Source organism: Esox lucius, chromosome 12, assembly GCF_011004845.1.
Source record: "Esox lucius isolate fEsoLuc1 chromosome 12, fEsoLuc1.pri, whole genome shotgun sequence".
NCBI classification, from domain to species: Eukaryota; Metazoa; Chordata; class Actinopteri; order Esociformes; family Esocidae; genus Esox; species Esox lucius.
The window spans coordinates 35,153,906-35,170,662 of NC_047580.1; the positions used below are offsets into that span (position 1 = coordinate 35,153,906).

The following is a 16,757-nucleotide window of genomic DNA, read 5'->3' on the forward strand; positions in this document are numbered from 1 at the left end:
CACTTCAGTCTCTGCAGAATGGTGTTCAACTTTTTATTGAACAATTTCATACATTGATTATATTAACTTGTATTCAGAAATAAACAATGGAAAAACACACTCAACTGAAGCATTATGAAAATTCACTGACAAACATCTGTATTCCAGTGTAATGTAGGCTATGTGGTCATATCATACTATGATGCCACAGCATCCCACTGCTGACACAAGTGTAGCAAATTCAGGAAGAATCTGATTACAGCTGGCTCACCACCTCCAAAACAGGTGGCAGGACATGAGCCAAGTGTCACTCATAGAAGTTATAATTAGGTTTGACTACATACTGCCCTGTGCTAGACTAACAGCAAAAACGATCCTCATTGCAGGAGTACATGTTAAAGGCCCATTCCACAACCACAGTCATAAACTGTGAGACGTACATACAGATGGAAAATACAGAATAACAATTTAATTACTATAGATCAAAAAAAATAAAAAAAATCACAGACGATAATAAATAATTCACAATAGCAATACTGAAACAGGCTGTATATTCTGTAGACAGTGAAATCACGATACATGCCTGCTATATAAATGTAACTTGTATGTGACATTTCCTTGATATTCTGTATATTGTTTGTATTAACGTAACAACATTCATACAACATTCTGAATTATCCAAAAGATACTGATACAGGTTGGGCACCAAATTGCCTAGAGGTTAGAGATTTATACCAGCAGTTTGTAGCTGGTTCAAATCCCAGAACTGACAAGGATAATGATAACTGGGCTCTTGAACAAGACATTTCACCGTAATAGCTCTTGTAAACTTTTGTAGATGAGTGTTGGATAAATAACTAGGAAATAAATTGTAAACAATTTGTAATGAGAACTTGTAATGTGTGAAACTTTGGATTTGGTTGATTACATTTCATCCTTTCCAAACTGCATTCTTCAGTTTATTATTAACAATAATAATAATAAGAATGTCCTCTAATTATGTAATTTTGGAAACTAATTTTTAGCATCAGGCTTGGTTTGAAGTTATGAGTGTCAATCTCTATCGGCTTGACTCCCACTGGCTTCTCCAGAAAGATAGTCAAGTTCATCGCTCTCCTCTGGCCCTCTGCTCTGTGGGTTATTCTCAGCATCTGAAATACCAATGGAAACAAAATATTGAGCATACTGACAAGAAGGCATGGTTTGACTTATGGTCAAACCCTTGTTGAGCTTTTATGAAGATAAATGCAGGTTATGCAGTACATCAGTAATATTGTACAAAGTAGATTTGTATTCTGATGGGTCAAAACAAAAGGTCTGTTTCACAATTGAAACCTGTGCAGCCAAGCCATAGTTCATGGAATAGCACCCCATGGTTAATAATAATTGGAGTAAAGATATGATCCAGATGTTGTGAATTATGTATATTCACATCATAGTCACCAGTCAACCACTCAAAAGCTACTTCAACCAGTGAATGCAAGGGGGAACACGATTCTGAATGTCTTTCTTGTAAGTGTATAATGCAGTAACTTGATGACTAAATCTCCATTTCAAACACCAAGAAATCAGTAGATGTGAAAACAGTGACAGTATGTAATTTAAGAGAATTAACCAGATTTAACCAGGATATATTGGGGCTAATATATATTAAAATATGTTTACATATTATTATTTTTTATACCCCAGTAGAGGGGCGTGGCCAATGTAAAATGTCGTTGCAGAGAACCTGTGGAGGAATGTATAACACTTCCACCCAGCAACCAATCAGGTTTTAAAGCTGCGTTATGTGGTTGCTAAGATGGATGTCACAAAATAGCTTGTAAAAAAAATAAAAATGCTACTATTCTTCAGAAGTACATAAGGGAAACATTAACAACTATGTGATACTGTATTTAAAAAAGGTTACTTGCAGTGCCGTGCAAAAGTTTTCAGACCCTTGAATTACAGACAGTAAACTGATATTTAGTTCAGTTCCATTTTATTTTAAAACACCAAGAGGACTGGTCACCCCTCTGAGCCTGGGTCCTCTCTAGGTTTCTTCCTAAAATTCGGCCTTCTTAGGGAGTTTTTCCTAGCCACTGAAATTCAGCACTACTGTTGTTTGCTTCTTGGGGTTTAAGGCCGGGTGTTTCTGTAAAAGCACTTTGTGACAACTGCTGTTATAAACAGGGCTTTATAAATAAATTAGATTGATTGATGGTTTTATGTAGCTCCTTCAAAGTGATTAGTGGCCTCTATGTGGCTTTTCCCACAAAGGTCTTGGTAGTTTCAGCTTTTTGGGGGACAGCCTTTTCTTGGCAGTGCCTGGGGGATGCAGCTCCCGATTATGGATCCAACTGTTATTATAATTATTCTGTTTTACTCTGTTTTTATCTAAGCATTTGACTGGGGAGGTGCAATACTTTAACTTCTGTACATGTTCTGCAAATGTACTTTTGTCTTCATCGCTCATCAGATTCACAGCCTGACCAGTAATCCTTGAACAGTGTTTTTTCCCCATAAAATGTGACAAACTTTAATGTTTGACAAGCGGAGGCCAACACTAAGGTAACGGTGTCCTCATTTGGGTAATTTTTTTCATCTGGGTAAACTGTGGATCAGAGCACACATAATTGAATTGTTATGCAAGCAACATATTATATATATTTTTTAATATTTCCCAGAATAAAACCACAGTGCAGTACTTCAAATTTTCTGTGCTTTAAAGCAAAAACATTTTTTCTTTTAAATGTAGTTTCTGTAATTCACCAATTTTAGAATAGGTCTGGATACTTTTGCAAGGCACCATTCATCAGATTTCAGGAAAGTTTGTAATTGTTGTTCACACAATTCAAGCTAATGTTTGTTTTTTTGAGCTAGCATTTGATTAGTGTTCACAAATGTTCCCAGAATTTCAGATTGTGTGCCACGTGACCCACTGAAATCTAACGTAGGGTGACCGCCTTTTCAAACCCCCAAGCCGGGACCCTTGTGTAACCGCATGTTGGTCATCATGCATGATTCTGGCTGGTGGAGCGGGGGCGCTTTGATCTTTGATAAGAATTGTTGCTTTGCTGCGCAGTTCCATGCAGCTGTATGTTTGGCACCGACTCATATGCTGCAACATTACAGTGTTTCGTTATTTTAACTGTGGTGAAAACTGGGACAATTTGTTAGTGAATGTTGGAAACCAGGACATTTTAGTGTTTTACAGATATTTGTCGTGACCCAGGACATCCCGCTTGAAACCCGGGACGTCTGGTCACACTAATCTAATGGGTAACACTTAATGGCTGCTAATACAATTCAAGGTATGTTTTCACCCAAAGTATCACTGGCTATACTTTCTAAAAAAATAAACATTTGGAAATGAAAGGGAAGCTTACAAAGATCAGAGCTTGCTGGTCAGTATTCTGCCTTCCTCATACAGAGTCATCTTGTGGAGAAAATGCTCTTTGTGTGTATATAACACTACTCAAAGGCTTGGCAAACCTGGCAGCTTGGTTTCAGAGAGACTGTTAGGTAGGGAAAGGTAGCGGTTGGTTTAGATCAGAGGCTCTACTCTCTAGACCAGGAGGCCACAGTCAGAGCAGACAGCATGCCGTCTTGAACCATTTAACAATACATTTTGACTCGGGAATCCAGGGTTGAGGTCCCTCTGAAGGCACGTCGTGAAAAGATTTTCAGAAACTAAAAATAACGTTTCTACATTTCCTTCCGCTTTTTGGGATTTAGTGCCTAATAAACATGGCCCAGATGTTGGCCCTCTTTGGGGGCACCGAACAAGTGAAACTAAAATCACATAGTCTACAAGAACCCCTCAAGGAATTGTGCACCTTAAGCGTTTGATCAGAGACATCTGGTCCTCTTACCTGATAAGGAGCTTGGTGAACTGGAGCGTAAACGACCAGCATGTGACGACCAAGAATAACTGACCTCAACAGTCTTAGAGGCCCCGCAGCAAGGCAAGGAGGTCTGGAGTGCAGATACCCTACCAGAAGGCAAAGAGATCTGAGGATCTGGTCTACTTCCACAATGGGGCGGCTGGGAAAGAAGAGCAGCCGAGTACTGGGAGTAGCCCTGACTCTCATCCGATTCACAAGGGCCCAGGATGGAGGACGAGGAGGGAACGAGCAAGGATGAGTGATGCAAGAGGGATGAGCTGGGGTGAGGGGGGCAGTGGTATGTGTCTTCGAGTGGACCTATATTTGACAGGATGTCCACCAGGGAGTCTATACATGAGTCAATAGATGATTGAGGACGCTTGGGGATGGGCTGGACCTGAGGAGCACTGGAAGGGGATGACCTGCTGGAAGCCTTCAGATTGCTGTGGATGTCTTGAAGCCGTTGGAACACCTAGGGGTTGGGAATATTGGACAGTTTTCAGCACACACACGTGCTAAACGTTGAAACTACATGTAACAATACATGGATGAGTTTATATCTCAGTCATACAACAACATAGTACATATGGATGAGTTTATACCTCAGTGACACCAACATAGTCCACATGGATTAGTTTATTCCTAAATGATACCAGCATAGTCCACATGGATGTGTTAATTAATAAGGAAAATAATATAAATATTTTACTTAATAATGAGCACTTAAACACGCATGTGTTTTAAATAAATCCTAATAACACACGGCCGCAGAGGTCACATTAAGTTGATTGACAATTAGCAGTACAGGTGTGTCAGCAATAAATGAGGTCCCTGTTAAACATGGTGGGGGATCTGTAATGGTATGGGCAGTCATCTGTTATACATAGTAGGGGGTCTGTAATGGTATGGGCAGTCATCTGTTATACATAGTAGGGGGGTCTGTAATGGTATGGGCAGTCATCTGTTATACATAGTAGGGGGTCTGTAATGGTATGGGCAGTCATCTGTTACACGTGGTAGGGGGTCTGTAATGGTATGGGCAGTCATCTGTTACACATGGTGGGGGATCTGTAATGGTATGGGCAGTCATCTGTTATACATAGTAGGGGGTCTGTAATGGTATGGGCAGTCATCTGTTATACATAGTAGGGGGTCTGTAATGGTATGGGCAGTCATCTGTTATACATAGTAGGGGGTCTGTAATGGTATGGGCAGTCATCTGTTAAACATGGTGGGGGATCTGTAATGGTATGGGCAGTCATCTGTTATACATAGTAGGGGGTCTGTAATGGTATGGGCAGTCATCTGTTATACATAGTAGGGGGTCTGTAATGGTATGGGCAGTCATCTGTTACACATGGTAGGGGGTCTGTAATGGTATGGGCAGTCATCTGTTACACATGGTAGGGGGTCTGTAATGGTATGGGCAGTCATCTGTTACACATGGTGGGGGATCTGTAATGGTATGGGCAGTCATCTGTTATACATAGTAGGGGGTCTGTAATGGTATGGGCAGTCATCTGTTACACATGGTGGGGGATCTGTAATGGTATAGGCAGTCATCTGTTACACATGTTGGTATCTGTAATGGTATGGGCAGTCATCTGTAACACATGGTGGGGGATCTGTAATGGTATAGGCAGTCATCTGTTACACATGTTGGTATCTGTAATGGTATGGGCAGTCATCTCCTGGGAGTCATTGGGTTTGATGATTCCCTTGCTTGCTTGTATTATCACCAAAGAACATGAGGCCATTTAACACACTGATAAACAGGTTCTAGAGTGGTTTTATGAACACCAGGATGATGTCAATGCCTTCCATGGCCCCCCCAGTCTCCTTCCATGCACCCCCCCCCAGTCTCCTTCCATGCACCCCCCCCAGTCTCCTTCCATGCACCCCCCCCCCCAGTCTCCTTCCATGCACCCCCCCCCCAGTCTCCTTCCATGCACCCCCCCCCAGTCTCCTTCCATGCACCCCCCCCCAGTCTCCTTCCATGCACCCCCCCCCAGTCTCCTTCCATGCACCCCCCCGTCTCCTTCCATGCATCCCCCCCGTCTCCTTCCATGCACCCCCCCCGTCTCCTTCCATGCACCCCCCCCCAGTCTCCTTCCATGCACTCCCCCCCCCAGTCTCCTTCCATGCACCCCCCCCCCAGTCTCCTTCCATGCACTCCCCCCCCCAGTCTCCTTCCATGCACCCCCCCCCCAGTCTCCTTCCATGCACCCCCCCCCCCAGTCTCCTTCCATGCACCCCCCCCAGTCTCCTTCCATGCACCCCCCCAACTCTCCTTCCATGCACCCCCCCCAGTCTCCTTCCATGCCCCCCCCCCCCAGTCTCCTTCCATGCACCCCCCCCCCAGTCTCCTTCCATGCACCCCCCCCAACTCTCCTTCCATGCACCCCCCCCAGTCTCCTTCCATGCACCCCCCCCAGTCTCCTTCCATGCCCCCCCCCTAGTCTCAAATTCTAAATTATGAAAATGTAAGCACTACCTACTCAAGTCACTCTAGATAATAGCATGTGCCTCATAACAAAAACTGTAGAACTAATCAATAAATACCTCAGTCATGGGGGGTCTCTTCTTCTTCCGGGTCTCCAGACAGCGACAGGCTAAGACGGCCAAGTCCAGGGAGCCGTGTGGAGGGCAGGACCCTGGCCTGGCAGCACACACCCTGGACGGGCTAGCGGAGCCTCCCGACCCAGGCGCCAGCACTCTGGCATCCAGGTGGTTCATCCAGATGTGTTTGGCTGCCGGGGGAATGCTTGGCTGTTCCAGGCTCAGTGTCGCTGTCAAAGTTCCCTTTGAAATCTGCCTGTCCTCAGTGCTCAGTCTTCCTTTCCTCCCACGATCACCGTTGTCTTCAGCCGACGTCACCAGGTCTTTCTGAAGAGGAGCGTTATACAAGATGTTAGTGGCACGCCCCCGTGTAACGTGACATTAAGCTGGTCACTGGGAAACTCACCAGGAAGACAGGTTTGGATTGGCTGTTGACTTCTAACGCTCTACGCCCAGTGAGAGCCTCTAAAAGCACCTGAGGAAAAAATGAATCCCATTTAAGGTTGTGTGAGTAATCAGACACTGACCTGGGGCCCTTCAACTCGAGCCTCGGGAGGCTGACACATATCAGGCTTTTGTGTTCTGCCTGGTAGTAAACATGCCTCCTCTCAGTCTCCCAGGCCTGAATCAGTCCACTATCATTGAAGGACCAAAGCATGAAACCTGCGTGACCAGGGATGCATGACCCTGCAGCGTGGAGCGTTCACGGCTCATCTCACCACTCCAAAGCTGAAGGTGTCGATGGCCACGCCCAACTCCCCGGTCTTGAGGTATTCGTCTGGGAGGTACGCCTGGGTTCCCCGCAGTGTCTTGGTGTACACTGTCATGGTGGTCTTGCCGGCAGAACTACGGGCACGGCAGAACCGGGCCAGCCCAAAATCACCCAGCTTGGGCTCCAAGTGCTCGTCTAGCAGAATGTTAGAACTGGAGGGAAAAAAAGTGAATAAATATAAAACCAGAACAGAAAAGAAAAGAAGAGTCACACTTCTAAACCTTGGGACTAGAGGGTTCAGAAGTTTCTAAGAAAAATGTGCTATTCACTGATTGGAATCTGACTTCCTATTCTGGACTTTTGCGTTATATCGTCTCAGCATGCCTCTGCCAAAGATTCGCCAAGAGAGGGAACACACAGAACATTCTGATGGAGTGACACAGGGCGATAAGGTTTTTGAGGTTGAACAAGCTCAAGGCCAGTGGCGTTGTCTGGACACAGGGAAGAGACACACAAGTTACAAACACAGGGAGCTATAATCCAGACAGAAACCAACCAAACTAACGTTATTTGGGCAGTCACAGTGCAGCACTATTTGTGATAATCTTATCGAGACTCTCACAGTGCTTTGTGAATGTGCAGTTGTACATTACTGCCGGACAGCCAACAAGGCCGATGCGTTCACTATATCCAATGTGCAATAAGCACACTGTTATCAAAGCTGCATCAAATATCTGTGGTGAGATGTTTGCTATCAAGCTCAAAAGGAACAAATAGGAAATAAGAAAGCAGAAAAATATGTCTGTGTTATGCCTGTAAAGACAGCTTTACAAAGCCTCTGGATTTCGAAAATATACACATAAAATTACACTTCAGTTGGGGCCTCATTGGGTTATGAAAGTAGTGATCACTACAAAACAGTTCTGAATTCGGTAAATCCATTATGGTTAACATCTCAGAAGTATGTTTTGTACAGATAGAACTGTTGAGTATCAAGGTTTCAACTGGTCTATTTTTACCCGATTGGACTTAATCCTTTAAAAAAAAATATATATATATTATTATGACCAAGAGGTGGATGTAATAGCTGCAAGTCACCCTGGATAATAACGCCTGATAAATGGACTGTAAATGGAAACATAAGCCCCCTCCTTTTGGATTAATGCTAATCTCACGTTATCCCAAATTGTCTTGTGTTGCATTGTGGGAAACAACGTGCATGTAAGAGTTATGTCACCTGTCCATAACAGTGTGTATACCATGTGGATCCTGTACACACGAGAATTAAAACAACTTTTGGTAGTGAGGAGGGCATTGACGGGTTGTGGGCAAACTGCCTCATCAACAAAACACTCTGGTCACTTTTACTTTTGACTGGTCAACAGACACTCCAGCTAGTCCACTGGGACCACGGATTAAAACAAGGCCGTAAACCTGGCCTACATCCTCCACTCCAGCTAGTCCACTGGGACCACGGATTAAAACAAGGCCGTAAACCTGGCCTACATCCTCCACTCCAGCTAGTCCACTGGGACCACGGATTAAAACAAGGCCGTAAACCTGGCCTACATCCTCCACTCCAGCTAGTCCACTGGGACCACGGATTAAAACAAGGCCGTAAACCTGGCCTACATCCTCCACTCCAGCTAGTCCACTGGGACCACGGATTAAAACAAGGCCGTAAACCTGGCCTACATCCTCCACTCCAGCTAGTCCACTGGGACCACGGATTAAAACAAGGCCGTAAACCTGGCCTACATCCTCCACTCCAGCTAGTCCAAAGCCTTGTAACGGTGACACAAGCTCCTGACAGGAACTGGTTGAGAGAGGAGCCTACCTCTTTATGTCCCCGTGGATGAGTGGGGGACTAGAGGAGTGTAGATACTGGATGCCCCTGGCAGAACCCAACAACACACTGACCCGCTGTGGCCAGGAGAGGGCAGTACTGGCCTGGGGGGGAGAGAGAGAGAGAGAGAGATATTTTTAGTTTTAAAACCTCTTTATTGGGTCTAGGAGCCCACAACAAATACTCAAACACCAAATCATTCTCCACAGTAACACAACACATAAATCCCATGAATACCCCAGATACCCATGAACAGCTCAAAGTTCCTAATCAGTTTATAGTAGACACACTCAACCCTCAGTCTAGCTGCCAGCATCCCCTCAGAGGAAGAAAGGGAGACAGAGAGATAGACAGGGAGAGAGACAGAAAGATAGACAGGGACAGAGAGATAGATAGGAAGAGAGACAGACAGGTAGAGAGATGGATAAAAAGAGAGACAGAAGGAGAAAAACAAAACACATATGCAAGGTAGACACACATTCAGACTGGTAGAAAGACACACACACACACACACACACACACACACACAAACACAGTTCCATCAGACATTATTCAGACTTCTTCCCTTTCTCCAAATTTTTTTATAGATTAAATTATTCCATCAATCTACACACAATACCCCACAATAACATACTTTTTAAAATATTTGTTCCAATTAAATTTAAATTTCTCATTTATTCAGTACTTCGTAGAAGTGCCTTTGTCATTGATCCCAGTTTTGAGTCTTCCAGGGAGTCTCTTCCATTAGGACAGTTTCTCCCATTCTTCCTCACAGATCCTCTTAAACTCTTTCAGAATTAATGCAGAGCTTCTGTGAATTACGACCTTCAAGTTTCCCCACAAACGTTCAATCAAGTTTCAATCCAGGCAGTGACTGGGCCGCATAAAGACATTCACAAACGTGTTCCACAGCCACTCCAGCGTTGTCTTGGCTGTGTGCTTTGTACTGTTGTTGTGCTGAAAGATGAGTCTTCACCCCAGTCTGAGGTCCTGTCTGCTCTGGTACAGGTTTTCTTTAAATACATAAATAAAAAATAAATTGGTTCCAATAAAAATAAAAATTTATTAGGGGGTATTGTCTGTGGACTGACACAGAAAAAAAGTCCAGAACTCAACATAATGTGATAAATGTGAAGGGGTCTGAATACTTTCTGAAGGTGCTATATAATCCAGGTTGGGGCTGCGTCATATACTTAAATAAAGGCCTCAGTAAATCCCCACATTTACAGAACTATGTAAGTAGCTTCCTCTGTTCAAACAAATAACTGTCTCAAAAAAGCATCAAAGTGGACAGTTAACAATAATCAGCTCCTACCTTGTGCAGCTGGTCTTCCAGGGAGCCGTTGGCCATGAAGACATAGATGAGACAGTGGGTTCCTCCTCCAACACTGTAGCCCACGAAGTCCACTATATTTGGGTGTCTGTATCTGGGTGGGAGAGGAACAGAACAGATATCAGGGTTTTATTTGCCTGAACCTTTTTGTTTCATGGATGGTTCGTTCCATTGAGACCAAAGAGAGGTGTGCTTCATGAAATTTGGAGCATGTACAACATATGTAGCACAGTCCTTCTCAAGATGGCGTATCAGACTGGTTGGGTTGAGGGCTCCAGCAATTCGAGTGGTTGGGTTGAGGGCTCCAGCAATTCGAGTGGTTGGGTTGAGGGCTCCAGCAATTCGACTGGTTGGGTTGAGGGCTCCAGCAATTCGACTGGTTGGGTTGAGGGCTCCAGCAATTCGACTGGTTGGGTTGAGGGCTCCAGCAATTCGACTGGTTGGGTTGAGGGCTCCAGCAATTCGACTGGTTGGGTTGAGGGCTCCAGCAATTCGACTGGTTGGGTTGAGGGCTCCAGCAATTCGACTGGTTGGGTTGAGGGCTCCAGCAATTCGACTGGTTGGGTTGAGGGCTCCAGCAATTCGACTGGTTGGGTTGAGGGCTCCAGCAATTCGAGTGGTTGGGTTGAGGGCTCCAGCAATTCGAGTGGTTGGGTTGAGGGCTCCAGCAATAAAAGGCATCTTCATCATTTAGACCGGTGCCAACTCTCAACTCGTTAGGGCCATTTGGATAGTACTTCATCTTTCCTTTAATGCAATAACTTACTCATTTATCAGAATTAGCTAATTTTAGCCTATCCCCTTCTTACAATGATAAATAAATTTCTGAAATGAATTATAAGAAACCGTAAAGAGGAGACAGCGGTTTATTCCACAGTATGAGGCACGCTGGCAGAACAGGGTTTTCCAGAAATCCGGCAGAGGGGATTCCTGGAGTCAGGAGGGAATTTACCGAAAATACACAATCCGACAAGGACTTCTGAAAAACCTCTGCAACCATGACAGACGTGTAAAGAGAACGGGCCAGCCAAGGATTCATTGTTAAGAAGTACATTTTCTGAATCGAGGTCCTGGTTAAATAATTGGTTTCACCGACAGTAGCAGAGAGATGAACTAACCACAGAAGAAGAGACAGAAGACAGAGGAGAGGACAGCGTAAATTCTTATTCTCTGGGCCTCTCTTTTGGCCAGAGCCTTCTGAATGGTGTTTGTAACATTCTGTATGTCTGTATGGAGTACCGGTTATTTCCTAAAAAGGCCCAGATAATTAAAAAAATAAAATAAAAAGAGGAATTGAAAGCAGAACAAAGTTGAAGTGAAATGCTCGATATAGAAAAGAACAGAGAGCGCGTTTAATAGATTTAGTTTTAAAAATAAGAGAACGTTCGACTAACTGTGATAGTTTCTCCACCTCGGTCTTGAAGCTTTCTTTCACCGTGCTCCAGTCTATCGTTGAATTCTACAAAGATATAAAAAACTTGCATTATTTATATTTTATACAGTGCTTTTCATTACACAGTGAATGTCATAAGTCACTTAACTCAAACAGCACCATCTTCACTGACATTTATTCATTCAGGATGGGTCCCAATTAGCACACTACTCCCTTTTTCTTTTTTTATCTTTTTTCTACAACAACAAAAAATAATGACAGTGATAAGGCAGTCATTATCGTACACATGTAAAGCGCCTGCTTTCAAGAGTCTCAGTCCTTAACTCAGCTGGAGAGGAATGAATCGTGACTCACCTCCTTCAGTCTCTTCACCGCATAGTCAGTGCTCCTCATGGTGGCTCGGTACACATCCCCAAAACCCCCCTCGCCAATCTGCTGGGCCACCGAGAAGCCTTCCGTGCCTCTCTGGACCTCCTCCATCGGCCAGAACATGGCGCTGGGGAGCAGCGGAGGTGCACCTGTGGACAACTGATTAAGAACAAAGGGATTGTCCAGTCTGCTTTGACCCCCGACCCCTCTGGAAGACAAGCGAACACCCACGGACGGATGACAGGGACACGTTGGTATTAAACACAATCACAGATAAATGCTGTTACAAATAACTATGAAGTCTTAAGAGTTTTTATTTTTTTTAAATGTTGTCGTTAAGAAATATTTTTTAAGATTTTTACTGAATGCTACATGTGGTAAAAAGGAAGGAGCACTAAGCTGATCAAAGGGGTGGTATTTTGTCTGGTCCACAGGACATTTCTTCTGTTTAGGTGTTTATATTATGCCTGTTTAGGTGTTTTCTAGGTTCAGCCAGGCTTCCCTTGTGTCTCCACCAGTGGGGTGTTCCTGTGTCGAGGGGACAGTTCACCCCACTGACCCTCACTGGAATATAGACTTGATGGAGAGAGCTCACTACAGCAGGTGATGGAAGGAACCCATCATAAATTTGCAGGTGTTGGTCCTACCAACTTGACCAAACTGCCAGTAGAAAGGCTAATTCGTGACTACAAGAAGCAACTGTTGGCTGTTTTCTTAGCAATAGCTGGATACCACCTTTTTCACCATTTCTCAAATTCTTCAATTTTACTTTGACGTGTTTTATAAAATACATTTGATGGATTGCTCCTGAATCACCTGTTGGTTTGTGGACTGTCCCCCTTCTCCGGGGACGAGGGATTCTAACCCCACAGGGGGCGGGTCAGGTTTGGGAAGAGCCCTCAGTCCTACAGGGAGGGGGGACAGAGTGAGAAACAGCCATCAGATCTGGCTACTGATGTATTCACTGGCCAATATCCGTAGCAAAACATATTGCATGGTTCACTCCAAACAGAACAAAAACCCACTTTCAACAAAAACAAAAAGTACTGGAAAAATTGCTTCTGTTAGTTTCCAAGCGAAAACCCTTGTGTAGCATGTCACAATGAACGGAGTTAATCAGGTCAATGACAGCAGTGTGGAACATTATAAAAGGAGTTACCAGCTATGGTGTAACCACACACTACAAACCAGTATAGCACACAGACACTCTACAAACATAAGTATCGGCGTAGAAAATTGTCAGAACACAATGCTGTGTAATAAGCATATTGTAAGCAGTGAAATATATTTGAAAGTGTTATGAGCAGTGTTATAAGAACACTAGTGTTAGCAGAGTTACGTGACAACAGACGTTAATACCTGGTTGAAAGACAGCCTTGGTGGTCATAGTGCTGCTGGGCTGAACTTTAAGAGGCGGGGTGAACAGGTGAGAGGGAGGGACCGGAGGGTCCACTTTAACCAATGACGGGGCAGCAGGTAGAGTGGAAGACTGCCGCTGTCCAATGGGCTTCCCTGCATGGAGACAACAGAAGAGTATGCAACCAAGCCAATTAGATATACTGGTAAGTCACTAAATAAGATTGTCTGTAAATGACTCAAATATAAAACATGTAAAATATATTTTCCTTAGAAAGATATGCTTAAAATGGACATGATCTAACTGACTTAATAACAACACACACACACACACACACACACAAATACTCCACATTCCAGGCTGCAAACGGCAGACTTGTTTCTGAGCCAGTTCATCTCTCTCTCACTGACTCACAGTCTAGGATGAGGTCTCTAGCCCTGAAGAGCTGAAGCTTCTCCAGAATGTCCAGGAGCTTTCCCACAGTTCCATTCCTCTGAGCCCAGTGATTGATCACCCAGTCTGTCCGTCTCTCTCTCTTCTCAGCCAGGCGTCGGTCAGTCTGGTCAGTCAAAACATGTGACGCTGCCATACAGGACAACATCAGAGCTTAATTATACAAACTTTCTTGGTTGCAATTCAAATGTGCCCCTTACCAACGAATACAGACAGAGATATTGCTGTCAGGTCAGGTGTTTCTAACAAAGATCTAACCAGGAAATACTACAGCATCAGTTGTTTGGTGTTTACTTGCTAGAAATACTACTTGCCATTCTTTTCAAAATTAGATACCAATACAATTCAAAGAAGTAACAAGGAGAAATAGTTTGTCAAATAAACACAGATTTTTCAAACATTAAACAGCAATATTCTCATTAGCTAGTCAAGACAGCGCATGCGCCACTGGGAAAGTATCGCGCATGCACGGCTGCTACTACTAGCTAGCTAGCATGACAGACATTCAGTGCCATTACTTACCAAATCTGTCCCAGTCGACATCCGAAATACTGTCCATAACTCTGGAGAACTCGCACAGGACCATAGTTGGCAACTTGTACAAGTACTCCTTTCTGATATCCCAGGGCGACATCTTCACGGATGGCCAACGTGTTTACTAGCTAGGTACAGTAGCAATTATTACTGAGTGAGTTGCTATCTAACTTAGCCAACAAGCTTGAGGGCTATCTGTCTTTTTCTTTTGCATTTCAAGCGGTGTACGCTAAGAATCATCACCCTCGAAAGTAAATCATAATCAAGCCGGTGATTATAGTGTGGTTGTCCGTGATCAAAAGTGGAATAAAAACAGTAATGTTCACGATTCAACAAGTCAGTTCCCCGTTTCAAAGTATGGCTGTAAAAACTCGATTTGACTGCAAACAAAAGCGGACCCCGCAACCACGCCCCCTGGTGCCTATGACGCTACGCCAGCCTCCGTGGAAAAGAAGAAGCATTGGGCTTTTTACAAAAATGTATTCCTTCCCTATAAATTCCTATGCTTATCAATTGATTCGGATATCTGTACACAGCTTGTCTTAATTAGGCAAAGGAATCAATGTTGTATAGTCGGGGCCAAAAATATTGCCACCTTTGCAAATTCTTTAAATAACTCAGATTATCTTAAATAATACACTGACATTGACCTAACTAGTTGTTCTCCACAATTCTTTATTTCGCTACACTTTTTTTGATTCAGAACCTAATATACCCTTTATAATATATATATATATATATATAGAGAGAGAGAGAAAGAGAGAGAGAGAGAGAGAGAGAGAGAGAGAGAGAGAGATAGAGAGAGAGATAGAGAGAGATTGATATATATATATATATATATATATATATATATATACGCAACAATATATATATTTTCTTTTTTTGTTGTTGTTGTGTGTTTTCATTTCAGTATTTGTTTTTATGTTATTGTATTTTTATATTTTTTCTTTGTAAAGCACATTGAATTGCTTCGATGTATGAATTGTGCTATATACATAAACTTGATTGCTTGCTTCAAAATTTGAAAAATAAACAGAAATGGCGTTGAAAAAAATAATTGACACCTTAGATTTAGTATTTGGTAGCAGCTTTTGGTCAAAATAACTGCAATTAAGCGCTTCCTGTAGTCATGGATGAGATCTAGCCCAGTCTAGTGTAAACTGCCCCAGTTCTCCCAGGAAGCCTCCCAACAGCTGTTTCCAACCCTTTTCACATGTTTTCATTTACTAAGATGTGGACTCCATGCTTGCCGCTGCGGATGAGTCTAACCAGCTGCTGAGCTTTAACACGCGTGTGATGGGTGCGCGGCTCTTATGGCAGCCAATCAGAGGGGTCCACAATAACTTTTGGCTTGTCATTGAAAACATTGTCGAAAGCAGAATACCGATCCATTATGCATTTTGTTGTTGGAGATTTGCTATATACTATTCATTTTAAAGAATAATTATGTTGATATTTAAGTGATAAAAATCTGCGTTTATGATTCCATAACGCATTTTTAGTATCGAACAATCTGTGACCGCGGAGTCGTAACGACAGACAGCCGGCTAGTTACCTAAATATCTTAGCTATGGAAGGTAGATAACTAGAGAAAGTAACAAAACAAAAATAGAATGTAGATATGTAATGTAAAAAAATAAGAGATTAGAAAAAAATATGATGTGTACCCTTGACAAACGTCTTTAGTAAAGTTATTGAGCAACAGTAGCGTGAGAAGATTGCTGACGTAACGTTGCAATGACAGCAAGTGAGAAAGGGAGGAGTGATGATCCGGGTCCAACAACAGCAGCGAGGCCTTGTAACAGCAGGTACGGACTGGCCTAGTCTAATAAGTATCTGTTCGTCGTGGTTGATTAAACTTGCTTTAATTATTAGCGAATGGTTTTAAAAATCAGTAATACCTGCCTATAACTTTGACGTGTGAAATAGTAGGCTTTTACGGCGTCGCCTATGTCGCAAGCTAAGCCCCACCCCTGACTCCAGCGTTTGGTCTTCAACCAGTCGAGGGTGCTTTTTCAAGTGTGTTTTGAGTCATGTCATGTCCGGCTGGAAGAACCATGACCTGTGACGGGGACCCAGCTTTCTGACACGGTTAGACCAGTGCCCCCCCCCCCCCCCCCTCTCCATCTATTAGATGTATCCCAGAGCTAGCTCACCTGATGTAATGGCTGGGGGGGCCCAAGAGAGAACCACTGGGTTAGACAATGCTCTCCAAAATGACTTATTTTCCAGATTTCTTGATGCCATTCACAAATTAATTTGGTTTTCTGTAAACATGGAGATAGTGCGCTTAGAAATGTTGAGCCAAAAAAGTTTTATTTCAAGAGTCCACACAAGATAGTCCCGGGATTTTAGC

At 43.4% G+C, this 16,757-nt stretch overlaps 1 protein-coding gene across 1 annotated transcript; it reads right to left on the minus strand.

Moving 5' to 3' along the window:
- Positions 1 to 19: 19 nt before the first annotated feature.
- irak1 (interleukin-1 receptor-associated kinase 1) lies at positions 20 to 14,766 on the minus strand. The gene is made up of 13 exons (XM_010900986.5): positions 14,390 to 14,766; positions 13,829 to 13,996; positions 13,417 to 13,569; positions 12,874 to 12,962; positions 12,043 to 12,216; positions 11,690 to 11,754; positions 10,278 to 10,389; positions 8,954 to 9,066; positions 7,124 to 7,328; positions 6,811 to 6,879; positions 6,408 to 6,731; positions 3,834 to 4,317; positions 20 to 1,130 (listed from the first exon to the last, which is right to left on the minus strand). The coding sequence occupies exons 1-13, from the start codon at positions 14,499 to 14,501 to the stop codon at positions 1,033 to 1,035; spliced, it is 2,166 nt and encodes a 721-aa protein (XP_010899288.2). The 5' UTR covers positions 14,502 to 14,766; the 3' UTR covers positions 20 to 1,032.
- Positions 14,767 to 16,757: the final 1,991 nt, after the last annotated feature.